Source organism: Salmo salar, chromosome 16 (genome assembly GCF_965601325.2).
Source record: "Salmo salar chromosome 16, fSalSal1, whole genome shotgun sequence".
NCBI classification, from domain to species: domain Eukaryota; kingdom Metazoa; phylum Chordata; class Actinopteri; order Salmoniformes; family Salmonidae; genus Salmo; species Salmo salar.
This window is the reverse complement of record NC_138306.1, coordinates 25,654,301-25,682,224: the sequence shown is the minus strand read 5'-3', so window position 1 is coordinate 25,682,224 and position 27,924 is coordinate 25,654,301. Positions and strand designations below refer to the sequence as shown.

The following is a 27,924-nucleotide window of genomic DNA, read 5'->3' as shown; positions in this document are numbered from 1 at the left end:
GAGAGTGTCTTGTCTCCTACCATTGTACTGACTCCTGTTTGTGTTTTTGGGGCTCTCAACATTTTTGGTCTGATTTAGGGCTGGGCGGTATACTGTATTTTACTATATACCGGTATTGATGCACGGACTGGTTTTGATTTTTTTCTTTACCCTCCTAAAATGGTATTTCAATACTTGGGTTGTTAAATGTGATACGGAAATCTGGGGCTTGTAATGTCAGTTTTTATAGTTTGCTCCGTTTGCTACTTGAGTCGTCTTTCTCCTATCGTCCAGCTGCGTGCCTGCTTTCCACACCAAGCCCTGATCCCTGTCACACAGTTGCTCTACCACTGAGTCACAAGCACTTTTTTGCTGTTCAGTCTGCATGGTCAGATAGATGCAACAAGATGTTGGTGACATGCTACTTTCCACAAGCGTTCTATAAGTACACTATTAGTTTGTGTATCTTACTGTCTGCTAGTTTGTAATTTCTTAGGAAGTTAGCCGCTAATGCTAATCACTAGTTAGTTGGCTAGCTAGCTTGCTAAGTGTACTCAGAGCAAGCATGTTGTTTGTGCAAAGGTTTATTCTAAATCAAAGAAGAATAGGCAAAGCATAAATATGTTAGCTAGCTTGCTACATGGGGTAAGAAGCCATGTAATGTAATGTAACATTACAATTATGGTCATCTGTCAATAATTCCTCCCTGGCTTATTCATTCGTTCAAACAACTATGTTTTCATTGTGCTTCCCACTATATTCCAATTATTTAATTAGAATACTAATTATATTTCCATGATTCCAACAGTTCACCAATTAACTAGGCCTAGATTCTTTGCCCGTATCATGCTGCCTTGCGTGGCACAGTGGAAATGCTGAAATTGATTAAATGTTTTTTAGTTGGATTTAACAGTATAAAACAGAGTGGAGAAAGCCCCATTGAAATCACTTCATTTGTGTTGCCACCCTAGGGTCATTAACCACACATCAAGCATATAAAGATATTTTATTATTCAAAAACATAATATACAGTCATACCGTGGAAAAAATATTGTGATACGATATTTTGGCTGTATTGCCCAGCCCTAGTGTTTGTGTATTATAATCATGTCACATGGCTACATTCCTTATCTGGGACATACACACAGCCCCCCTCCCTGTACAGCCTCCCTCTCTCTCTCACTCTCTCTAGTGAGTTATAGATGAGTTATATGTCTGAGGGCTGTGCATGAGCTTGTTACTGCTAGTGCACGGTCAGAGAGGAATGGAAAAGGGGATGGATGGAGGGGAGGGATGAAAGGAGGTAGGGTGGCTGCTCGATGCAAGCATTTTCTTTAGCTACAGCATGTAGGTGCATGTTAAAATGCAAAAGGAGGGGGTAGAGAACCTCTCCTATTTTGTCTTGTCTTTTGTTGTACTCTATTTTTCTTTGCTGCAATGTTGTGGTGTGTTGTGTTTCTCTTCTTCTCTACCTTTGCTGCACACGGATTGGCTCTTCTCTTGCTGTGTGCGTTTGGATTCGTCCACTCGTCCACTGTCCGTCTCTGCGTGGTGAATGGTTCAGGTCCCCCCTGGCCCATGGATGTCGCTCCACCCACAACAGCCCTGTCCACTCAACCTGCAGCTCTCAGAGACTTTCCCACTCCCAGAACTTCTCTGTCTCTGTCCCTACTCTGGTCTTCACTGGTACGGACAGAGAAAAAGAGGGAGAGTGAAGGAGGGAGGGAAAGAGGAAGGCTGATCGTTACTGGTTCAGAGTGAGAGAGAGAGAAGGGGATTGAGGGAGAGAAATATTGTCCCAGAACTTCTATGTTCCTACATGGGTCTTCACTGGTACATGGAGAGGGAGGGAGAGATTATTAAAGTGAGGTAAGGAGACGGAGGTAAAGGGGGGTGGAAAGGGAAAGCCAGAGCAAGGGACAGAGAAATGAGAGAGAGAATTACCACCCCCTTCCTAAAAAAAAAAAAAGTAACCCAGAGAGCCCCTTATTCCTTTCCATTAGATGAGAAGATGGTGGCATCCACAGCCCCAAACTCTTCCTGTGTCCCCCTCAGCCAATCATAGAGCCCCTACAGGCAGAGCCACACCCACTGTTGGACATTAGATACCCACCCAAGCAGATCCATCCCTTCCACCTTTCCTCAGCACCCCTCTTAGTCCAGTTTTAGTTCAGTCAACTTTATTTGTCTCAGTGGCGCAGTCACTCAGGAGCCTGTTGGGCTCAATTCCATTTCAATTCAGTCTATTCTGGAAGTTAATTGAAAATTCCACTACAAGAAACTGCTCATTCCTTTGGTGTTGTGTTGGTATGGCCCATGTTGTGTGTGTGTGTTTCTGCCGTGCTTTCCTCCTCAGTTGGATATACAGTATCGTGTTTCTGTTTTCCAGTGTTTCCCCCAGGATTTTTTTCAGCAGTGGTGGTCAAGTTTTTTTCTGGATCAAAATGGTGCTTAAGTGGTGGGCGTTGCGAAAGTGTGTTAGTGGGCATGGTCAATGTTGCGGTCTCCGACCCAAGATGTTAGAAGCCCTCTTGGCTGCAGAGACAAACTGTTGCTGTTTTAAAGCAAATTTCCTGCAATTCTACACATTTTGCCATACCGTGTTCTTATGCTGAGTGACTTATGCTGAGTGACTTAAACATTATAACTAAATCAATGGGGGCCCCATGCCATGTAAAGTTGGAAATGTAGTTTCTCCCTGAATGTTAGTTCTGAAAGATAATCTTATATATAAACAAATATACTGAACAAAAATATAAACGAGGCCTCCCGAGTGGCGCAGTGGTCTAAGCCACTGCATCACAGTGCTAGCTGTGCCACTAGAGATTCTGGGTTCGAGTCCAGGCTCTGTCGCAGCCGGACGTGACCGGGAGACCCATGGGGCAGTGCACAAATGGCTAGGGGAGGGTTTGGCCGGCAGGGATGTCCTTGTCCCATCGCGCACTAGCGACTCCTGTGGCGGACCGGGCGCAGTGCACGCTGACACGGTCGCCAGGTGCACAGTGTTTCCTCTGACACATTGGTGCGGCTGGCTTCCAGGTTAAGTGGGCATTGTGTCAAGAAGCAATGCTGCTTGGTTGGGTTGTGTTTCGGAAGACGCACGGCTCTCGACCTTCGCCTCTCCTGAGTCCGTACGGGAGTTGCAGCGATGAGACAAGACTGTAACTACCAATTGGATACCACGGAATTGGGGAGAAAAGGGGGTAAAAAAATGTATTAAATAAAAATATCAACGCTACATGTAAAGTGTTGGTCCCGTGTTTCATCAGCTGAAATTAAAGATCACAGAAATGTTCCATATGCACAAAAAGCTTATTTCTCTCACATTTTGTGCACCAATTTGGATACATCCCTGTTAGTGAGCAATTCTCCTTTGCCAAGATAATCCATCCACCTGAAAGGTGTGGAAAATAAACTCTATGTGAAGGAGGTGTGTCGCGCTGCATTAGGCAAATGGTGGTCGAACCAGATACTGACTGGTTGTCTGATCCACGCCCCTACTTTTTTTTTTTTTTAAACCAACAGGTGTATTTCTATATTCCTAGTCATCAAATTTTATTGGTCACATACACATAGGTTTGCAGATGTTAACGCGAGTGTTGCAAAATGCTTGTGCTTCCAGTTCCGACAGTGCAGAAATCCATAGATTAGGGCCTAATGAATTTATTTAAATTGACTGATTTCCTTATATGAACTTTAACTCCGTAACATTTGAAATTGTTGCATTTTAATTTTTGTTCAGTGTATATAGGTCCATTATCTTTCTAAATACTTTATCTGGTTTTACACTGAAAAGTTTACACCCCCCCATTTTTTAAAATACATTTTATATATATATATATATATATATATATATATATATATATATATATATATATATATACCAGTCAAAAGTTTGTACACACCTACTCATTCAAGTTTTTCTTTCTTTTTTACTATTTTCTATATGGTAGAATAATAGTGGAGACATCAAAACAGTGAAATAACACATATGGAATCATGTAGTCACCAAGAAAGTGTTAAACAAATCAAAATATATTTTCGATTCTTCAAAGTAGCCACCCTTTGCCTTGATCCAGGCTGTATCACCACCGGCCGTGATTGGGAGTCCCATAGGGGGCGCACAATTGGCCCAGCGTCGTCTGGGTATGGCCGGGGTAGGCCATCATTGTAAATAAGAATTGACTTGTCTAGGTTAAATAAAGGTTAAATAAAAAAAATAACAAAAATGTTCACACACTTGGCATTCTTTCAACCAGCTTCACCTGGAATGCTTTTCCCACAGTCTTGAAGGAGTTCCCACATGTTTTCCCTTGTCACTCATTCCAACTCATCCAAACCCATCTCAATTGGGTTGAGGTCGGGTGATTGTGGAGGCCAGGTCATTTGATGCAGCACTCCATCACTCTCCTTCTTGGTCAAATTTCCCTTATACAGCCCGGAGGTGTGTTGGGTCATTGTCCTGTTGAAAACAAGTGATAGTCCCACTAAGCGCAAACCAGATGGGATGGCGTATCGCTGCAGAATGCTGTTGTAGCCATGCAGGTTAAGTGTGCCTTGAATTCTAAATAAATCACAGACCGTGTCACCAGCAAAGCACCATCACACCTCCTCCCCCCATGCGTTACTGTGGGAAACACACATGCAGAGATCTTCCGTTCACCTACTCTGTCTCACCAAGTCACGGCGGTTGGAACCCAAAGTCCAAATTTGAGATTTTTCGGACCAAAGGACAGATTTCCACTGGTCTCATGTCCATATTGCTCGTGTTTCTTGGCCCAAGCCAGTGTCTTCTTATTATTGGTGTCCTTTTAGTAAACTCAGCAAAAAAAGAAACGCCACTTTTTCAGGACCATGTCTTTCAAAGATGATTCGTAAAAATCCAAATAACTTCACAGATCTTAATTGTAAAAGGTTTAAACACTGTTTCCCATGCTTGTTCAATGAACCATAAACAATTAATGAACATGCACCTGTGGAACGGTCGTTAAGACACACAGCTTACAGACAGTAGGCAATTAAGGTCACAGTTAGGAAAACTTAGGACACTAAAGAGGCCTTTCTACTGACTCTGAAAAACACCAAAGGAAAGATGCCCAGGGTACCTGCTCAGCTGCGTGAACGTGCCTTAGGCATGCTGCAAGGAGGCATGAGGACTGCAGATGTGGCCAGGGCAATAAATTGCAATGTCCGTACTGTGAGACGCCTAAGACTGCGCTACAGGGAGACAGGACAGACAGCTGATCGTCCTCGCAGTGGAAGACCACGTGTAACAACACCTGCACAGGATCGGTATATCTGAACATCACATCTGCAGGACAGGTACAGGATGGCAACAACAACTGCCCAAGTTAAACTAGGAACGCACAATCCCTCCATCAGTGCTCAGACTGTCCGCAATAGGCTGAGAGAGGCAGGACTGAGGGCTTGTAGGCCTGTTGTAAGGCAGCTCCTCACCAGACATCACCGGCAACAACGTCGCCTATGGGCACAAACTCACCGTCGCTACGCCAGACAGGACTGGCAAAAAGTGCTCTTCACTTACGAGTTGCGGTTTTGTCTCATCAGGGGTGATGGTCGGATTTGCGTTTATCGTAGAAGGAATGAGCGTTGTGTCACAGCATCATCGGACTGAGCTTGTTGTCATTGCAGGCAATCTCAATGCTCTGCGTTACAGGGAAGACATCCTCCTCCCTCATGTGCTACCCTTCCTGCAGGCTCATCCTGACATGACCCTCCAGCATGACAATGCCACCAGCCATACTGCTCGTTCTGTGCGTGATTTCCTGCAAGATAGGAATGTCAGTGTTCTGCCATGACCAGTGAAGTGCCCGGATCTCAATTCCGTTGAGCACGTCTGGGACCTGTTGGATTGGGTGAGGGCTAGGGCCATTCCCCCCAGAAATGTCCGGGAACTTGCAGGTGCCTTGGTGGAAGAGTGGGGTAACATCTCACAGCAAGAATTGGCAAATCTGGTGCAGTCCATGAGGAGGAGATGCACTGCAGTACTTAGTATCTGGTGTGGCCTCCAGCTGCATTGACTCTTACTTTTGATTTTGACCCCCCCCCCCCCCCCCCTTTGTTCAGGGACACATTATTCAATTTCTGTTAGTCACATGTCTGTGAAACTTGTTCAGTTTATGTCTCAGTTGTTGAATCTTGTTATGTTCATACAAATATTTACAGATGTTAAGTTTTCTGAAAATAAACGCAGTTTAGTGAGAGGACGAAGGCCTCATTTCATGCAATTTCCTCAAAACAGTTGATGTTTAGATCTGTCTGTCACTTGAACTCTGAAGCGTTTTTTTTTGTCTGCAATTTATGAGGCTGGTAACGTTAATGAACTAATCCTCTGCAGCAGAGGTAACTCTGGTTCTTTACTGTGCAGAGCTTGAGGGTTTTTGCGACTGCACTTGAAGAAACTATTGAAGTTCCTGACATTTTCCATGTTGACTGACCAGGTCTTAAAGTAATAATGGACTGTCGTTTCACTTTGCTTATTTGAGCAGTTCTTGACCTCATATGGACTTGGTCTTTTACCAAATAGTGCTGGCTTTCTGTATACCAACCCTACCTTGTCACAACAAAATTGATTGTCTCAAACGTATTAAGAAGGAAAGAAATTCCACAAATTAACTTTTAAGAAGGCACACCTGTTTAATTGAAATGCATTCCAGGTGACTACCTCATGAGGCTGGTTGAGGGAATGCCAAGTGTTCAAAGCTGTCATCGAGGCAAAGGATGGCTACTTTGAAGAATCTCAAATTCAAAATATATTTTGATTTGTTTAACACTTTTTTGGGTACTACATGATTCCATATATGTTATTTCATGGTTTTGATGTCTTCATTAGTGTTATACAATGTAGAAATAGTCCAAATTAAGAAAAACCCTTAATTGAGTAGGTGTGTCTAAACTTTGGACTGGTACTATATATACAGTGCATTTGGAAACTATTCAGACCCCTTGACTCTTTCCATATTTTGTTACGTTACAGCTTTATTTTAAAATTGATTTAAATAGTTTTCGCCCCCATCAATCTACACATAATACTCCATAATGGCTAAGCAAAAACATATATATATATTTTTGAAACGTTTTACTGAAATATCACATTTACATAAGTATTCAGACTAGAGGTTGACCGATTTTAATGTTTTTCAACGCAGATACCAATATTTCGAGGACCAAAAACAGCTGATACCGATTAATCGACCAATTTTTTTTTTAAATGTATTAATTATTTTTTTACTTTTATTTTTACTTAAAAAAATGTTTTGGTTTTTTATATATATATTTTTTATTTTATTTGTAATGATGACAATTACAACAATACTGAATGAACAATGAACACTTTTATTTTAACCTAATATAATATGTAAATAAAATCAATTTAGTCTCGAATAAATAATGAAACATGTTCAATTTGGTTAAAATAATGCAAAAACACAGTGTTGGAGAAGAAAGTAAAAGTGCAATATGTGCCATGTAAAAAATCTAACGTTTAAGTTCCTTGCTCAGAACATGAAAGCTGGTGGTTCCTTTTAACATGAGTCTAGAATATTCCCAGTGAAGAAGTTTTAGGTTGTACTAATTATAGGACTATTTCTCTCTCTACCATTTGTATTTCATATACCTTTTGACTATTGGATTTTCTTATAGGCACTATAGTATTGCCAGCCTAATCTTGGGAGTTGATAGGCTTGAAGTCATAAATAGCACAATGCTTGAAGCACAGCGAACGCAGGAAAGTGGTGTTTGAAAGAATGCTTACGAGCGTGCGCTGCTGCCTACCACCACTCAGACTGCTCTATCAAATCATAGACTTAATTCGATTATAATAAACACAGAAATACGAGCCTTAGGTCATTAATATGGTCAAATCCGGAAACTATCATTTCGAGAACAAAACATTTATTCTTTCAGTGAAATACGGAACCGTTCCGTATTTTATCGAATAGGCGGCAACCCTAAGTCTAAATATTGCTTTTACATTGCACAACCTTCAATGTTATGTCATAATTATGTAAAATTCAGGCAAATTAATTACGGTCTTTGTTAGGAAGAAATGGTCTTCACACAGTTTGCATCGAGCCAGGCGGCCCAAACTGCTGCATATACTCTGCTTGCACGGAATGCAAGAGAAGTGACACAATTTCCCTAGTTAAAATAAATTCATGTTAGCAGGCAATATTAATTAAATATGCAGGTTTAAAAAAATGTACTTGTGTATTGATTTTAAGAAACGCATTGATGTTTATGGTTAGGTACACATTGGTGCAACGACAGTGCTTTTTTCGCGAATGTGCTTGTTAAATCATCACCCGTTTGGCGAAGTAGGCTGTGATTCGATGATAAATTATATGCCACGCAGGACAATCTAGTTAAACTAGTGATATCATCAACTATGTGTAGTTAACTAGTGATTATGTTAAGATTGATAGTTTTTTTTATAAGTTTAACGCTAGCTAGCAACTTACCTTGGCTCCTTGCTGCACTCGCGTAACAGGTGGTCAGTCTGCCACGCAGTCTCCTCATGAAGCGCAATGTAATCGGCCATAATCGGCGTTCAAAAATGCCGATTACCGATTTTTGTTATCGGCCCTGATTAAATCGGCCATGCCGATTTAATCGGTTGACCTCTAATTCAGACCCTTTACTTAGTACTTTGTTGAAGCACCTATTTTAGTCAGATGTTTTGGAGTGGCGGCAATGCTTTAGCAGCGGTGGCCCCCTTGCTGCTAAATTAATCCAAGGGAAACACTGTGCTTACGCTTCATGTGCTTGGCTTTCTGTTCCGCGGCCAAGTAATTTGCACTCCACACACTTCACATACATCTATCAGCAAAGCATCTTTCCACACCACACCCACACTGACTGATGGGTGTGTGTGTTCTCCTGGCAGGCCCGTGTTCAGTGAGGACCCCCCCCATCCCCTCTCCGGCCCCCCCACGCCTCTCAGAACCCTTCCTTCCTCCTCTCCTCCCTTCTCTCCATCCAAGCCATGCAGTCGCCAGTCCTCCTCCTCAGACACAGACCTCAGTCTGACGCCCAGGATTGGTAAGACCTCACCACCCTCTCCTTCCCTCTGCACCTTTCCTCATCCCCACTCAGAAACTCGCTGTGTTGTTTATTTTGCTATCCCAGTTCATTGTTTTATTGATTTATTTCAAGTCATTTTGTTAGAATCACACTGACAACAGCTGTTGACCATGGAGTTCTGGTGTTCACCACATAATAACCCGCACTTCCCCTAGGACAGGACATGGCTCCCCCTACTGGTGGAAATACACCCTATGATCCCCTCACTTCCTCAACTCCCTTCTTCCTAAAGGAGTTTTATTTCCCTTCCTTTTTTTCCCTGTCAGATTTAAAATCATGTGACTCTCCTCCACTGTCTTTCTTTTCTGCTTTTCTTGCTGTTTCTTGTTTTCTCCTTGTTTTCTGTCTCCCTACCTCCTGCCTCTTTCTCTCTCCCCTCCTCTCCTCCCCCCCTCTCTCTCTTCACCTCTTTCTCTGCAGAGAGGTTTGTGTCTCGTCCTGGGGTCTTCCTCTGTCCCAGTTCCCCCACCCTCTCCTTCGATTCCCCGTCCCTTCCTCCCTCTGGGCTAATCCTGTGCAGCATTGGGTCTGCCCTCAGAGCCTACACCCCACCCCCTCTCCCCTCTGTCCAATCAGAGGGGTCTGTGTTGAGAAAGACTGTATCATTCAGTGAAGAGCTGATGCTGGCGGCCTCCGGTAGGACGGTCATGAAGGTCTATAACTGTCTTTAACACTATAACAGACTGCAGGAGCCATGAAGCCCAACAACACCGCTTTTAACACTTGTTACACTTAAATAGCCTTTATTATAGTCTCTGGTAGGGCACAGAGTTCAGAAGTCATGAAGCACTAAAACACCTTTTACAAACTGCATCTACAACCTCTAACAGCCATAAATGTGCTTCTCTCAAACTTTACCCCACTTAACCTTGGGTGAAATGTCCATCCCTGCTGATCTCTGGCCCCGATACTAACTGCCCTGGAGTGACCCCCTGCCCATGTTTCTCTACCCCAATGTGTGGTTTAAGGCATGTCCAGCCCCCCCACAATCACTCCCATTTGTAAGTCTCTATGGTGGTGTAGTATGCAGTAGTGTACAGAGGGGATAATAAAGCAGCTATGTGAACTTTCTCTATCCTCACAGGTAGATTTATGGGAATGTTGTCATTAACAAAGATGTATGATACATGCTATGTAGATATTAGCTTAGTAGTCTAAGGGACACTATTAATCTGGGATTTGCATGGTTGTCGAGGTGTTCCAGCTCGCACAAGCTAAGGCTCGTGCAAGGCTACTTACATACTTGTGGTTGTCGATGAATGGCAGCTTTCTGTGATGAAGCGACGTGATTGGTGAAGTGTTGTTCTCTCGTCGTATCAGGGATGGGGAGTGGGGGCAGCGTTGGAAAAGAGGCTGGGCCTCTGAAGACCCTCCTCAGACAACATACCCAATCAGCTCTGGAGCAGAGGGTAAGCACACACACCGGACACACACCGCACTGCATTTAGCTGTGTGAAAGGGTGAATTGTGAAGAGTTTGTGAGGGTGAAGTATGATTATGTTAGAGTGAATAATGTTGCGTCTCTCCATCTTCTTGACCACTCCTTCTCTCAGGGAGCCTCATCCTCTGGTATATTTGTAAACACCAGGGTATGACACACACACACAGTGTTTTTTCTGGATGCTTCTATCTAACCTCTCTTTCCTGCCTGAGTTCTGCTCAGGGGTTTTAGTCTTTAGTTGGGCTGCTTCTCAACAGTTTACAGTGGTTTCCTCTCCTTACAGTGCATTCGGAAAGTATTCAGACACCTTGACTTTTTCCACATTTTGTTACGTTACAGCCTTATTCTGAAATATATTATTTTTTACTTCATCAATCTACACACATTTACCCCATAATGACGAAGCAAAAACTGGTTTTTAGATTTTCTGGCAAACGTATGAAAAAATATTTATATTTACATAAGTATTCAGAACCTTTACTCAGTACTTTGTTGAAGCACCTTTGGCAGCGATTTCAACCTCAAGTCTTCTTGGGTATGACACTACAAGCTTGGCACACCTGTATTTGGGAGTTTCTCCCATTGAGAGTCCTTTAGATGTCTTTTGGCAAACTCCAAGCGGGCTGTCGTGCCTTTTACTGAGGAGTGGCTTCCGTCTGGCCACTCTACCATAAATGCGTGTTTGGTGGAGTGCTGCAGAGATGGTTGTCCTTCTGGAAGGTTCTCCCATCTCCACAGAGGAACTCTGGAGTTCTGTCAGAGTGACCATCCGGTTCTTGTTCACCTAAAAACCTGTTTTTGCTTTGTCATTTTTGGGTATTGTGTGTAGATTGATGAGGAAAAAAACTATAATTAATTTTAGAGTAACCTAACAAAATGTGAAAAAGTGAAGGGGTCTGAATATTTCCGAAGGCACTGTATATATGTGTGGGCAGAGACTACTTTAAGTCAGTATGGGTTTTTCTCTTCTATCTTATGCCCTTACAACCCTGCATGTTATTGCTTGAAGAAGACAGGGTTGAGCATGCCAATCCTTAATTCTGATTCCCTTGTAACCAGATGTCCCGGAGACAGGTTTGAACCCTGACTCCTAACCTGACTTTTACTGTAACTGACCCTATTTGTATCTTTTCAGGAGTTCCCCATCTTCACGTTGACCTGTTTCCCCCCTGGCTTCTTGGTTCACGTCGGGGGCGTGGTCAGCACCCGCTCGGTCAAGCTGCTTGACCGCATACACAACCCCGGTGAGTTCCACAAGAACGCACTGTCCTGGCTGTAGGAAAACATATGTTGTATTACATGTTGCACTGTAGTTTCCAGGCTAGTTCGATCATGTTTATGACATGACCCACTCACCCAATGGGATCATCAATTGGATCATCCGTATGATCAATAAAGGATCAATAAAGGGCTAGAGGGGTGTGTCACACATAGTGGGATCAGTGTGTTAGTCAGCCTGAGTTAATTAGGGTTGGGCGGTATCCAGGTTTTCATACCTAAATACTATTCCTGTACCAAACTGGGGTTTACGGTATTACTGGTAGTGCACAGAAGGGGGTGCTATTTTTTTCCAAAAGTAAAAATAAATAAGAATAATAACGCTAACAAAGTACTAGTGAATTCCCATAGCAGATGCTAGCTAAATGCTAAGAAGCGCAAGCGAACATAAACTAATGCAAGGACAGACACCCCAGTTCATAAAGTTGTACAACTATCTCAAATGGTTTGCTGCAGAAACAAATATTAGACAGCAGGGCTCTTGAACCAGGAGGGGATTGGTTGTCTTTACTGTTACCAACAGGTGATCAAGTTACACTTGAAATTCTGGGCTAAAATACAAGAAGAGAGATCTTGCTAGCTAGCCACCAGCTAGCAAGTGAGCAAATGCATAGCTGGAGCCCTGAGCTGAAGATAGTTAAAGTTATAAGATATTTAGCTGGCAAACAATAGTGAATTTCAAATGTAACTTGATCACATCTCTTACGCTGCACAACAGTGGATCATCACGTCAGGAAAGTGTCACGTCAGGTATCCTCTCTGGTGGGGATTCGGGGGCATGACTCTGCATAAGGTAGCAAATAATGGACCTCATCTGATATTTACAGCGTCTTCAGAAAGTATTCATTCTCTTTGACTTATTCCACATGTTGTGTTATAGCCTGAATTCAAAATTGATTAAATGTTTTTTTCTCACCCATTCACACACAATACCCCATAATGACAAAGTGAAAACATGTTTTAAGAAATGTTAATACATTTATTGAAAATTAAATAGAAATATCTAGTCTTTTTAAGTATTCACACCCCTAAAAGTGACAAAGTGAATTCTCTCTCTCCCCAGTTTCAGCTTGCGTTTAACTAGCGAGATTTAGGATATTTTCTAGCCCATACCAGTGTCAAACTTAGCTATTTTATCAACATATGGCAGTACACAAACAAAATCTAGCTCGCTTATTTTGCCAGCTAGAAAAAAATAGCCATTAACCTCTATGGGCTAGGTGGGACGCTAGCGTGCCACCCGTGGTGCACTCCATCAACAGCAGGTGCATTTCAAGAGCGGCAAATTTGAATCCAAATAAATGTCAAAATTCAAATTTTTCAAACATACAACTATTTTACACCCTTTGAAAGATAAACATCTCCTTAATCTAACCACGTTTTACGATTTCAAAAAGGTTTTACGGCGAAAGCATAAATTTAGAGTATGTTAGGACAGTACATTTACAAGAGTTGTGTGTAATGTTTTGTCAATTCAAAGACAGGGTCACCAAAACCATAAAACCAGCTAAAATGATGCACTAACCTTTTACAATCTCCATCAGATGACACTCCTAGGACATTATGTTAGACAATGCATGCATTTTTAGTTCTATCAAGTTCATATTTATATCCAAAAACAGCGTTTTACTATGGCATTGATGTTGAGGAAATCGTTTCCCTCCAATAACCGGCAGTCAAGTCAGCGTCACAAATTAAATAATTAAAATTAGAAAACATTGGTAAAATATTATATTGTCATTTAAAGAATTATAGATTTACATCTCTTGAACGCAATCAACTTGCCAGATTTAAAAATAACCTTACTGGGAAATCACACTTTGCAATAATCTGAGCACTGCGCCCAGAAAAATACGCGTTGCGATACAGACTAGACGTCATGTTGGGGAGATCTAAAATCGAAAATACTATGTAAATAATCCATTACCTTTGATTCTCTTCATCAGATGTCACTTCCAGGTATCACAGGTCCATAACGAATGTAGTTTTGTTCAAAAAAGCTCATCATTTATGTCCAAAAATCTCCGTCTTGTTAGCACATGATCTAAGCCAGCCGGACTTCTCGTCATGAACGAGGGGAAAAAATATATTTACGTTCGTTCAAACATGTCAAACGTTGTATAGCATAAATCATTAGGGCCTTTTTTAACCAGAACATGAATAATATTCAAGGTGGACGAATGCATACTCTTTTATAACGTATTGGAACGAGGGTACCCAACATGAACTCGCGCGCCAGGTGTCTAATGGGACATCATCGTTCCATGGCTCTTGTTCGGTCAGATCTCCCTCCAGAAGACTCAAAACACTTTGTAAAGGCTGGTGACATCTAGTGGAAGCAATAGGAAGTGCCAAAATATTCCTCAGCCCCTGTGTTTTTCAATGGGATAGGTTTAAAGGCAATACAACACATCAGGTATCCACTTCCTGTCAGAAAATGTCTCAGGGTTTTGCCTGCCAAATGAGTTCTGTTATACTCACAGACACCATTCAAACAGTTTTAGAAAATTTAGGGTGTTTTCTATCCATATGTAATAAGTATATGCATATTCTAGTTACTGGGTAGGAGTGGTAACCAGATTAAATCGGGTATGTTTTTTTATCCAGCCGTGTCAATACTGCCCCCTAGCCCTAACAGGTTAATCTGTTCAGAAATGGAGGATAGCTAGCTATAGCAAGCTAACGTTATCTGCTGCCTTTTCAACAAGAATCAACTGTGACCAAATTGATCGTAAGATCCAAAAATCCACTTTTCCACAGACCAAAATCCACAATTCACCCCGCCAAAGAAAGCATGGCCCTGTGGCTTCTTCGAAATGCCACCTGATCCGCAAACGGATTCATGGCCAAAGAGTCACATTTCAGTTTAGCCCGCACTTGGCAGGCTATATAAAAAAACAGCCACAGAACGACCGAATTACCGCATCTCGCAGCCCCCAGAAACACCTTGAAATCTACTCTTTCCCATAGGCTTGTACTATCTATGGGGCGGCAGGTAGCCTAGTGGTTAGAGCGTTGGGCCAGTAACCGAAAGGTTGCTGGATCGAATCCATGAGCCGACAAGGTAAAAAATCTTGAAAAAGGGCGGAACGACAGATTTTGTTCTTAACTGACTTGCCTAGTTAAATAAAGGTTAGAATAAAAATATATGACAGCATCAGCAGTTGGCTACCAACAGCTGGCAGACATTTACATTTGGTTTGTTTTATAAGTGTTATTTAGATGGAAGACATGAGCTAAATGCAGTAGCTCTATAACTAGCTAACGTTAGCATAGAGGTAGCAAGCTAGCTAGCTTTTTCACTTACCTGGTTCACTTCCATGCCAGTGATAATGCTTGCAGTCTCTGCTGGTGCTGCTGCTGGCTGTTTGAGATGCTTTAGAAGTCACGTTAAAACCTGTTATGGCTTGAATCCCGTTAGCAGGATCGATATGACGACAGCCAGTGAAAGTGCACGGCGGCAAATTCAAAACATCAACAATCTCATAATTAAAATTTCTCAAACATACAAGTATTATACACCATTTTAAAGATATAGATTCTCCTTAATCTAACCACAGTGTCCGATTTCAAAAAGGCTTTACGGCGAAAGCAAAACATTAGATTATGTTAGGACAGCACCTAAACAAGAAAAACCACACAGCCATTTTCCAAGCAAGCAAAGGCATCACAAAAACCAGAAAGTCAGCTAAAATCAATTACTAACCTTTGATGATCTTCATCAGATGACACTCCCAGGACTCAATGTTACAAAATACATGTATGTTTTGTTCGATAAAGTTCATATTTATATCCATAAACCCCATTTTACATTGGCGTGTGATGTTCAGAAAATGTATTCCCACCAAAACCTCCGGTGAATGAGCACATCAATTTACGAAAATACTCATCATAAACGTTGATAAAATGTACAAGTTATTGAAAGAATTATAGATATACTACTCCTTAATGCAACCGCTGTGTCAGATTTTAAAAATAGCTTTTCGGCGAAAGCACATTTGTCAATATTCTGAGTACAGAGCTCAACCATCAAAGCAAGCTATACAGATACCAGCAAAGTTCTGGAGTCAACTAAACTCAGAATTAGTATTATAAATATTCCCTTACCTTTGCTGATCTTGGTCGGAATGCACTACCAGGACTCCTACTTCCACAAGAAATGTTTTTTTTTGTTTGAAATACTCCATATTTATGTCCAAATACCTCCGTTTTGTTCGTGCGTACAGATCACTATCCAAAGGCATAACGCGTGAGCGTAAAATAAGGGACAAAAAGTGAAATAGTTCCATTACCGTTCGTAGAAACATGTCTAACGATGTTTACAATCAATCCTTAGGGTCTTTTTAAAATAAAACATTGATAATATTCCAACCGGACAATAGTGTATTCATTACAGAAGAAAAAGAATGAGCGGCGCGCTAGCGTGAGTGCGCAGTAAACAACTCACTGCTCCCAGGCAGTCCACTGATAGACTGAGCTCCTATTCTCTGCCCAGTAACAGGAGATGCATGAAACAAGTTTCTAAAGGCTGTTTACAGCCAATGGAAGCCTTAGGAAGTGCAAAATGACCCCACGAACACTGTGGTTTGAACAGGGATTAGATAGAAGAACTACAAATCACTTCCTGGTTGGATTTTTTTCTCAGGTTTCTGCCTGCCATATGAGTTCTGTTATACTCACAGACATCATTCAAACAGTTTTAGAAACTTCAGAGTGTTTTCTATCCAAATCTACTAATAATATGCATATCTTAGTTTCTGGGAGTGAGTAGGAGGCAGTTTACTCTGGGCACGTCAGTCATCCAAGTGACTCAATACTGCCACCATCCATAAGAAGTTAATTGTAGGGACAGCATCCACTTTGAGAAGCAACTTCTTTCTGAAGTCCTCTTTCCATTGTTGATAGCCGTGGAAGTTCTCAAGGAAGAAATGTGCCCCACAGATTGATGAGTAGACTCCTCATTTACACATTTATCCCACTTTTAAGAAGTTTTTCATTCACCGTATGACGCTGACCGCAGGGCGTTGTGGGATTGTTTCCGAAGTTAGAGCTGATTTGGAGAGAACCTTAAACCCAACTTTTAGAATAACATTACAATATTATAATTGATTTAAGAGTTTGTAATTTGGGAATGTTTTCTTGGGGTGCTCTAAGTTACTACTATATGTGTTCCTAGCATTGAGAAATAGGTGCTACACTGCGTTTAATTTTCAAAATCGTACACTATCTTTTTAAGGGTGTGTCTCATTCTATCATTCAGGGGAAACACTGCTAGATCTGTGGTCAGGGTGGACTTAAACCGGGAGCTGATAGTTGTGCACGTGTGGTAGTTGTGCACGTGTGGTAGTTGTGCACGTGTGGTAGTTGTGCACGTATGGTAGGTGCTGCCCCTGGTGTTGAGGTTTGGTAGTGCATGGCTGTGGTGTGCTGTGGCTTGGCTGTGTTGTGTGTTGCATTTTGGGCTTTAGGAGGCCCGTATCACTTAGTGTCCTGCCTAGCAGTAAAGAATGAATGAATGATGTTTGTACAGATCCCATTTACTCGTCTCATATGTACATACTGTACCCTATACCATCTACTGCATCTTGCCTATGCCGTTTGGCCATCACTCATTTATATATTTGTATGTACATATTCGTATTCATTCCTTTACACATGTGTGTATTAGGTAGTTGTTGTGAAATTGTTAGGTTATATTACTTGTTAGATATTACTGCATGGTCAGAACTAGAAGCACAAGCATTTCGCTACACTTGCATTAACACCTGCTAACCATGTGTATGTGACAAATACATTTGATTTGATTTTGATTTGATGTGTAGGAGGAGACTCGGCCTGTGAGGAACAGTTAAATATCAGTGCTTGTGTGGAAATGTCTTTGTCTGAGTGCAGCTGTATTGACCCTCTGTGAAGAATAAGTTTGGTTAACCTCTTACATCTAGACGTTCCGCTAGCGGAACACCTGCTCCAATATCCAATGATAGGCGTGGCGCAAATTACAAATTCCTCAAAAATACAAAAACTTCAATTTTTCAAACATATGACTATTTCACAGCATTTTAAAGACAAGACTCTCCTTTATCTAACCACACTGTCCGATTTCAAAAAGGCTTTACAGTGAAAGCAAAACATTAGATTATGTCAGCAGAGTACCCAGCCAGAAATAATCAGACACCCATTTTTCAAGCTAGCATATAATGTCACAAAAACCCAGAAGACAGCTAAATGCAGCACTAAACTTTGATGATCTTCATCAGATGACACACCTAGGACATTATGTTATACAATACATGCATGTTTTGTTCAATCAAGTTCATATTTAGATCAAAAAACTGCTTTTTACATTAGCATGTGACGTTCAGAACTAGCATACCCCCCGCAAACTTCCGGGGAAGTTACTAACAATTTACTAAATTACTCACGATAAACGTTCACAAAAAGCATAACAATTATTTTAAGAATTATAGCTACAGAACTCCTCTATGCACTCGATATGTCCGATTTTAAAATAGCTTTTTGGTGAAAGCACATTTTGCAATATTCTAAGTACATAGCCCAGCCATCACGGGCTAGCTATTTAGACACCCGGCAAGTTTAGCCTTCACCAAAATCAGATTTACTATTATAAAAGTTTGATTACCTTTTTTGTCTTCGTCAGAATGCACTCCCAGGACTGCTACTTCAATAACAAATGTTGGTTTGGTCCAAAATAATCCATCGTTATATCCGAATAGCGGCGTTTTGTTCGTGCGTCCCAGACACTATTCGAAATGGTAAATCAGGGTCGTGCGCATGGCGCAATTCGTGACAAAAAAATTCTAAATATTCCATTACCGTACTTCGAAGCATGTCAACCGCTGTTTAAAATCAATTTTTATGCAATTTATCTCGTAAAAAAGCGATAATATTCCGACCGGGAATCTCCTTTTCGGCAAACAGAGGAAAAATCACAAAGACGGGGGCGGCCAGGGCACGCGCCTAAGCCCACAGTCCCTTGATCGGCCACTTGAGAAAGGCGATAATGTGTTTCAGCCTGGGGCTGGGATGACGACATTCAGGTTTTTCCCGGGCTCTGAGCGCCCATGGAAGACGTAGGAAGTGTCACGTTAGAGCAGAGATCCTTTGTAAAAGATAGAGATGGCAAAGAAATGGTCAGACAGGCCACTTCCTGTAAAGGAATCTCTCAGGTTTTGACCTGCCATTTGAGTTCTGTTATACTCACAGACACCATTCAAACAGTTTTAGAAACTTTGGAGTGTTTTCTATCCAAAGCCAATAATTATATGCATATTCTAGTTACTGGGCAGGAGTAGTAACCAGATTAAATCGGGTACGTTTTTTATCCAGCCGTGAAAATACTGCCCCCTAGCCATAACAGGTTAAGCTTTCATAGTGTCCGTTGAGTTTTTAGATGGAACGGAAAATATGGCGCTATACAACGTGACGGTCGGGAGTAGGTTACAGTACTAAGAGCATAACATTTCCACACCCTAATTGTATAATTGTAGTCTAACCAATACCCAAACTGAGATTCAGTGAAAATATAAATCTAATTGATTTATCAAGACCAGTCCCCATACTTGCTAAAATAGTTGACCACAGCGGGTAGGCTATTGCGTCAAATCATATTGCTTCAATATGCTCTTTAATAAATAAGACCTACACTGCTTTTAACAGCACATTACTCAACACTAGTGAGACTCATGTCGCCGCCAATAATTACATATGGGTCTCCTGGTGGCGGCCGGCATGGGTATCGAACCTGCATCTGTGCCACTCGGGAGACCCCATCCACAAAGTATCAAAATAAAGAGAGGTATTGGTTAAGGTATGTTGTCCTGCTAACAGTCCATAATGGGCTATTATAATACTGTACATGGTGTCCAGGTCAGGATAACCAAACATTTCTTTATTAAAGACTATCAGAAAGAATGTTGGTACTTATTTATTTTGATCCAAAGCAGTGAATGAGTGAGTCACTCAGCTTTATGTAGGTGCCGGGGCTATAGGACTGTGCCATCAACTTGATAATCGAACAATTGTAATCTGAATAAGGCCATAATAATATTTGTAAAGGCCCAAACATGTATTTCTGTTTTTAGAGGGAGAGAAATTCTGGGCCGATTGTGCGCCGCCCTATGGGACTCCCAATCACAGTCGGATGTGATTAATAATACTTTTTGTTGTATTATTATTTTTTTCTTTACTGGTGGATTAAACTGAAATTGTAACATTTACATTTTACATTTAAGTCATTTAGCAGACGCTCTTATCCAGAGCGACTTACAAAATGGTGCATTCACCTTATGATATCCAGTGGAACAACCACTTTACAATAGTGCATCTAAATATTTTAAGGGGGGGGGGGGGTTAGAAGGATTACTTTATCCTATCCTAGGTATTCCTTAAAGAGGTGGGGTTTCAGGTGTCTCCGGAAGGTGGTGATTGACTCCGCTGTCCTGGCGTCGTGAGGGAGCTTGTTCCACCATTGGGGTGCCAGAGCAGCGAACAGTTTTGACTGGGCTGAGCGGGAACTGTGCTTCCTCAGAGGTAGGGGGGCCAGCAGGCCAGTGGTGGATGAACGCAGTGCCCTTGTTTGGGTGTAGGGCCTGATCAGAGCCTGAAGGTATGGAGGTGCCGTTCCCTTCACAGCTCCGTAGGCAATCACCATGGTCTTGTAGCGGATGCGAGCTTCAACTGGAAGCCAGTGGAGAGAGCGGAGGAGCGGGGTGACGTGAGAGAACTTGGTAAGGTTGAACACCAGACGGGCTGCGGCGTTCTGGATGAGTTGTAGGGGTTTAATGGCACAGGCAGGGAGCCCAGCCAACAGCGAGTTGCAGTAATCCAGACGGGAGATGACAAGTGCCTGGATTAGGACCTGCGCCGCTTCCTGTGTGAGGCAGGGTCGTACTCTGCGAATGTTGTAGAGCATGAACCTACAGGATCGGGTCACCGCCTTGATGTTAGTGGAGAACGACAGGGTGTTGTCCAGGATCACGCCAAGGTTCTTAGCACTCTGGGAGGAGGACACAAGGGAGTTGTCAACCGTGATGGCGAGATCATGGAACGGGCAGTCCTTCCCCGGGAGGAAGAGCAGCTCCGTCTTGCCGAGGTTCAGCTTGAGCTGGTGATCCGTCATCCACACTGATATGTCTGACAGACATGCAGAGATGCGATTCGCCGCCTGGTTATCAGAAGGGGGAAAGGAGAAGATTAATTGTGTGTCGTCTGCATAGCAATGATAGGAGAGACCATGTGAGGATATGACAGAGCCAAGTGACTTGGTGTATAGCGAGAATAGGAGAGGGCCTAGAACAGAGCCCTGGGGGACACCAGTGGTGAGAGCGCATGGTGCGGAGACAGATTCTCGCCACGCCACCTGGTAGGAGCGACCTGTCAGGTAGGACGCAATCCAAGCGTGGGCCGCGCCGGAGATGCCCAACTCGGAGAGGGTGGAGAGGAGGATCTGATGGTTCACAGTATCAAAGGCAGCAGATAGGTCTAGAAGGATGAGAGCAGAGGAGAGAGAGTTAGCTTTAGCAGTGCGGAGAGCCTCCGTGACACAGAGAAGAGCAGTCTCAGTTGAATGCCCAGTCTTGAAACCTGACTGATTAGGATCAAGAAGGTAATTCTGAGAGAGATAGCAGGAGAGCTGGCCAAGGACGGCACGTTCAAGAGTTTTGGAGAGAAAAGAAAGAAGGGATACTGGTCTGTAGTTGTTGACATCGGAGGGATCGAGTGTAGGTTTTTTCAGAAGGGGTGCAACTCTCGCTCTCTTGAAGACGGAAGGGACGTAGCCAGCGGTCAAGGATGAGTTGATGAGCGAGGTGAGGAAGGGGAGAAGGTCTCCGGAAATGGTCTGGAGAAGAGAGGAGGGGATAGGGTCAAGTGGGCAGGTTGTTGGGCGGCCGGCCGTCACAAGACGCGAGATTTCATCTGGAGAGAGAGGGGAGAAAGAGGTCAAAGCACAGGGTAGGGCAGTGTGAGCAGGACCAGCGGTGTCGTTTGACTTAGCAAACGAGGATCGGATATCGTCAACCTTCTTTTCAAAATGGTTGACGAAGTCATCCGCAGAGAGGGAGGAGGGGGGGGGGAGGGGGAGGAGGATTCAGGAGGGAGGAGAAGGTAGCAAAGAGCTTCCTAGGGTTAGAGGCAGATGCTTGGAATTTAGAGTGGTAGAAAGTGGCTTTAGCAGCAGAGACAGAAGAGGAGAATGTAGAGAGGAGTGAGTGAAAGGATGCCAGGTCCGCAGGGAGGCGAGTTTTCCTCCATTTCCGCTCGGCTGCCCGGAGCCTTGTTCTGTGAGCTCGTAGTGAGTCGTCGAGCCACGGAGCAGGAGGGGAGGACCGAGCCGGCCTGGAGGATAGGGGACAGAGAAAATCAAAGGATGCAGAAAGGGAGGAGAGGAGGGTTGAGGAGGCAGAATCAGGAGATAGGTTGGAGAAGGTTTGAGCAGAGGGAAGAGATGATAGGATGGAAGAGGAGAGAGTAGCGGGAGAGAGAGAGCGAAGGTTGGGACGGCGCAATACCATCCGAGTAGGGGCAGAGTGAGAAGTGTTGGATGAGAGCAAGAGGGAAAAGGATACAAGGTAGTGGTCGGAGATTTGGAGGGGAGTTGCAATGAGATTAGTGGAAGAACAGCATCTAGTAAAGATGAGGTCAAGCGTATTGCCTGCCTTGTGAGTAGGGGGGAAGGTGAGAGGGTGAGGTCAAAAGAGGAGAGGAGTGGAAAGAAGGAGGCAGAGAGGAATGAGTCAAAGGTAGACGTGGGGAGGTTAAAGTCACCCAGAACTGTGAGAGGTGAGCCATCCTCAGGAAAGGAACTTATCAAGGCGTCAAGCTCATTGATGAACTCTCCAAGGGAACCTGGAGGGCGATAAATGATAAGGATGTTAAGCTTGAAAGGGCTGGTAACTGTGACAGCATGGAATTCAAATGAGGAGATAGACAGATGGGTCAGGGGAGAAAGAGAGAATGTCCACTTGGGAGAGATGAGGATTCCAGTGCCACCACCCCGCTGGCTCGATGCTCTAGGGGTATGCGAGAACACGTGGGCAGACGAAGAGAGAGCAGTAGGAGTAGCAGTGTTATCTGTGGTAATCCATGTTTCCGTCAGCGCCAGGAAGTCTAGGGACTGGAGGGTAGCATAGGCTGAGATGAACTCAGCCTTGTTGGCTGCAGACCGGCAGTTCCAGAGGCTGCCGGAGACCTGGAACTCCACGTGGGTCGTGCGCGCTGGGACCACCAGGTTGGAGTGGCAGCGGCCACGCGGTGTGAAGCGTTTGTATGGCCTGTGCAGAGAGGAGAGAACAGGGATAGACAGACACATAGTTGACAAGCTACAGAAGTGTTGTTTCTTGTATTATTGTCTCCTGTGTCTTTAGAGAACTGTTTCACTTTGATATCCTTTTTCTTCTGTCCTGATTTTCTCTTCTTTTCTTCTGTTAACTAGATATTCTTTGTTGTTCTTCGTTAGCTAGCTAGCTTCTTCCAAAAGAGTCCCTAGCAACTGCTTAGCAACTGGTAAACAATTCAGCTAGCTAAGATAACTACAATTTTATGAAAAATAGTTATTTTTCAAAAGCCTATCTTCTTTGTTTGTTGCTTGTTTTTTTCTCCTATTCAGTCTTGCAGTTTTCTTTTGCTTTTTTCCGATGTACTTCACTCTAAAAACCATGTAAATTTCAATATTTGTAGGAGCTCATTTTTCAGCTCATTTTTCAGCTGCTGCTGCTCAAATAACCTATCACTGCCGGTTGTGATATAGCCAACCTAACTAAGAAATACATTTGATGATAGAATTCTCCCCCTACCCACCTCCTATGCAAGTCTATTGTCCAGCTACCTGCTAATAGTCATAATGGCAATGTACAACGTGACCGTGTGTGTTTGAAAGAGTATTTTCCATTAAGCAACAATTTGTTTCACCTTCATTAGCCTATTTTGTTCTAATATTTCTGTCATTCAGTGATATTTATTCCCATAGTAATTCGTTATGGATCCATAAAGAAATAAACATCTGCATTTTGAAAGAGTATTTGTATCATTATTTTATTAACAAAAGCATAAAGATGCTGATGAAGAAATACAGTACTGTACAGTATATGCTTTATCCAACAATTTGTGGTTGCGTGAGGTCGCCCACACGCAGCTTTATGTAGGTGCCAAGGCTATATGACTGTGCCATCAACTTGATTATTTAGCAGACATCACTTGCTTATATTTAGTCAACACATATATTTTAAGAATATCATGGAATATAATTGAAAATGTTAGTTTCTCCATGTTCGACTCAGAGCAGCACGAAACGGTGCTGAAATAGTCGTCCACAGCGGGTAGGCTATATATAACGATAATTTGGAGATTATTTCATTTTCAAAAAACAAAAGTGAGAAATTGTAATCTGAATAAAGGCAAAAATATTTGTTTATGTTTTAAGAGGGAGAGCAGAACATCCCGGCCAGCCAAAACCTCCCCTAACCTGGAAGACGCTGGGCCAATTGTGCGCCGCCCTATGGGACTCCCAATCACGGTCGGATGTGATACAGCCTGGATTCGAACCAGGGGCTGTAGTGATGCTTGTTGCTTGCAGATGCAGTACCTTGCGCCACTCGGGAACCATGACCAATATGACCAATATATATTTTCCTGTTAATGGCTCGTCCTAGAAACGTTGTTTGCAGAATAATACTTTTTCCCCCTTCCACATGGTAAAGGTTGATTGATAGTTTTTTTTTAATCAATTAGTATATTTGAGTTTAACCACATTATTTGTTTAGTCTTTTCTGGTGGATTAAACTGAAATTGCAACCAATCATGGCTGGTTGTGATACAGCCAACCTAACTAAGAAATATATTTGATGATAAAATTCTGCTAATAGCCCTGCTAATAGCCATAATGGCGCTGTACAACGTGACTGTGTGTGTGTTTGAAGGAGTATTTTCCAGTAAGCAACAATTTGTTTACCTTCATTAGACAACTTTTGTTCTGATATTTCTGTAATTCAGTGATATTTTTTCCCATAGTAATTAGTTATGGATCCATAACTAAATAACATCTGCATTTTGAAAGAGTATTTTTAGCATTATTTTATTAACGAAAGCATAAAGATGCTGATGAAGTACAGTATATGCTTTAACATTTGGAAAATAAAGCATCTAAAGCATTTGTTTATTAGACTACTGTGCAGTCTGACAAGTAAACATAGCCTACAGTACATACTGTAGTAAAGACATCCTTGGAATAGCAGAACAGCATAACGGTCCGGATGGCCCTTGCTGTGCCTGTTGAGCAGTTGGTCAAGTTCTGTTGTCAGAAGAGGAATGGAAATGTCAGGGTGATGTTGACTATGCCTGTCGTAGGTGGAGTTCCAGAGCTCACAGGTGTGCCTGGCATGGATTGTGACTCCATCTCATTCTTCGCCCTCTTCAACACGTCATTCTCCGCTTGACACTCTGTCAATGCTGCCTGGCTCTGGACCAATGCATCAGCTGTCACCTGTATCTCTGCCCTCAGATAATGTTTCTCTTTCTGCTGGTCTGCCTTCAATGACTTGATCTCGGTCTTCAAAGTTTGAATCTGATCCATGTGCACCTTCATCAGATGAGCAGAATTGTACCGACCTCAGCCCTCATTGATTACAATGGCCTATGATAAAAATGGTGGATCAATTAAGAATTAAAAGTGACTCCAACACACACATGCTGCATACACATTTTAAGAATCTAGCAAAACTAACCGTTTTCTTGGCAACCATACGTTTTTTCGGTCCTGCCCATTGTCCAGCCCTTTGTCCACTGATCTCCACGGATGGTTGTTGGATGGTTGTTTGTATGCTCTGCAAAAACACATTCACGTTTTTTAGTACACAATCATTTTTATTTAACCTTTATTTAATTATTGATTTTATAATACAGTATTCCTACACATTGATAAGCTATATACAATTTATTTTTTAAGAAAATACACTGAAACCAAAATACCTTTTTTAGTTTTTGTGATCCTCTCAGCTCCGGTTAATTTTCAAGTCCTCTCGTGGTTACGGTCCTAACCATGGAACAGATAGCACCATAGAAAGAAGCTGGCTTGATGAAAAGGATGTCCATTTCATCTGTTCTCTTTGGTCGCAATGTCATTTTTTTTATATATAGGTAAACAGCTCGTTTTTCAATGGTATCTGTGTTAAGGGTGGAGTTTGGGGCGGGATGAGAACTGGAAAGGTGTGACTTTCAGTTTACAATAAGCCAGAAGTATACAGCAGATCGTATTGTGAATTTTTCAGTACATATGTGGCAATTATTTATTTCAGAAGGAGTCAGCAAAACTAGTGCACTCTATATGTGCTCTGGGTCATTAGACACCATTAGACATGCACCTGTCTGGGGTTTAGACACAACTGGTTATTCCTGTAACTGGGTTATGGCCAACTATGTACTGTTGCTATGGTTACACCGCTTGGGTCTTTTCCAGTCTGCAGGTGTCTGTTTCAGAGGAGTTAGCAGGATGACATGTATGGTTATTTCTGTAGAGTGCCAAGGTCTGTTACTATGGTCCTACATGCATGAACTATTTCTGTGGCTCTATGGGTTCCATGCCCTAATATGAAACCAAACTAAACTTAGTGCAAGGCAATAAGGTAAGGGTGGCTAAATGCCAGAGGGGATGAACCATTAAGAGGAGTTACTATCAGTATGACGTAAGGAGGACAAATGTATAAGAAGTCTGTGCCAAGATTGTAAAGGCAGTTGTTTCATGAATCAGCTCGGCTTGTATGTTATGTAATAAAAGTCTATTTGAACGCACATGCTCTGGTATTTGAGAATTATTATTGACTGAATAATTCCACGACAATCTCCGATTGTCCTCATTTTGATTATGCTGTAGCACTGTGACCAGGATCTCTGTTCATTTAAGTAAGCAGATTAGAGCTTTCAGGAGGAATGGAAAATCTACTGGAGAAAACAACCTCCTCCCTTGCCCATGGGCTAGGTCCATCTTCTGTGTGCGGCTCTGCGGCCCATCCCGTGCCCCCTGCCCTGGTGCCTTGAACCTCGTATGCCCACCGCTATTTCAGTGGATTCAGCTGGAAAACGGCAAGGCAATTCCATTATGCGCCACTCGGGAGCATGACCAATATATATGGTCCTGCTAATAACAGGGTTAATAATATGTCTGTGAGAATATCCAAGGGGCTTTTATATAATTCTAAATTATTATTATTAATCGCTTTATTTAAAAAATAATAATAAACATTTTGGAGATTACTTTGTTTTCAAATAATGTAAAATGAGCGATAAAGGCCATTCTTGAACATGGGGTGAGGCATTGTTACTAATTTGTAAATAAAGCCAGTTTGTTATTTAGAATTATTTATGTCTGTTTTTAGAGGGAGAGAAACCAAAAGCCTTCCGTCGCGTTATGGGTCTCCCGGTCACGGCTGGCATCTGTAGCAACACAGCTTGCACTGCGATGCAGTGTCTTAGACCGCTGCGCCACTCAGGTGCTGTACAATGAGACCGGTCGGGAGTAGGCTACAGTAAGAGCAAAATAATCCTAACATTTCCACACCCTAATTGTAGTCTGTTTCTCTTAGAATAAAAACTTTAGTGTAACAACAGTTTTAGTAAGTAATACTGAAGTCGTGCACAATTATCAGTTTCTATTTTGACTTATACCGCCCATTCATTGTCAGTTAGACACACAGTAGCGCCTTGGGACCCAAAAGCATAATCCATGCTCTCTCCCCCTTGCGCTGGTCTGGAGCAATGAAGTAGTGAAGCAGGGTACCGTACTAAACCACAAATTACCTCTGTCCCGCAGCATAATTTCAGAACTTTGAGTTGAGCAACCACTGTACTTCTTCTACACTGTGTTTTCTCTGCCTCATTCTGTCATCCTGTTCTAAAGCCTTACTAGAGATGGACCCACTAGTTAATAAAACCTCAGCGAGCATGCGCTGATGAAGCGTTTTTTTACACGTCAAGTATATTCACTTTTCAAGTGATTCTATGTGCGTTTCACAAATCCACATGTATCTGTTGTAACAGGCTAAAAACAACGCTGATTGCAGGACAATGTGACGTTTGCCAGGTAGTTTTGGAGTTAGTATATGGGCCTTTTCGGG

General features: G+C 42.5%; 1 protein-coding gene across 8 annotated transcripts in view; it reads left to right on the top strand.

Moving 5' to 3' along the window:
- The window catches only part of LOC106573427 (C2 domain-containing protein 5), a 63,988-nt gene that overhangs the window by 15,020 nt on the left and 21,044 nt on the right, over nt 1-27,924 (top strand). For 7 of the 8 annotated variants that reach the window (XM_082962627.1, XM_082962624.1, XM_082962629.1 and 4 more), the window contains exons 8-11: nt 8,885-9,039; nt 9,502-9,717; nt 10,402-10,490; nt 11,658-11,766. In XM_082962627.1, the coding sequence (XP_082818753.1) occupies nt 8,885-9,039; nt 9,502-9,717; nt 10,402-10,490; nt 11,658-11,766 (569 nt within the window). The remainder of the gene's footprint in view (nt 1-8,884; nt 9,040-9,501; nt 9,718-10,401; nt 10,491-11,657; nt 11,767-27,924) is intronic. The other variant, XM_014148474.3, reaches the window with a different exon arrangement.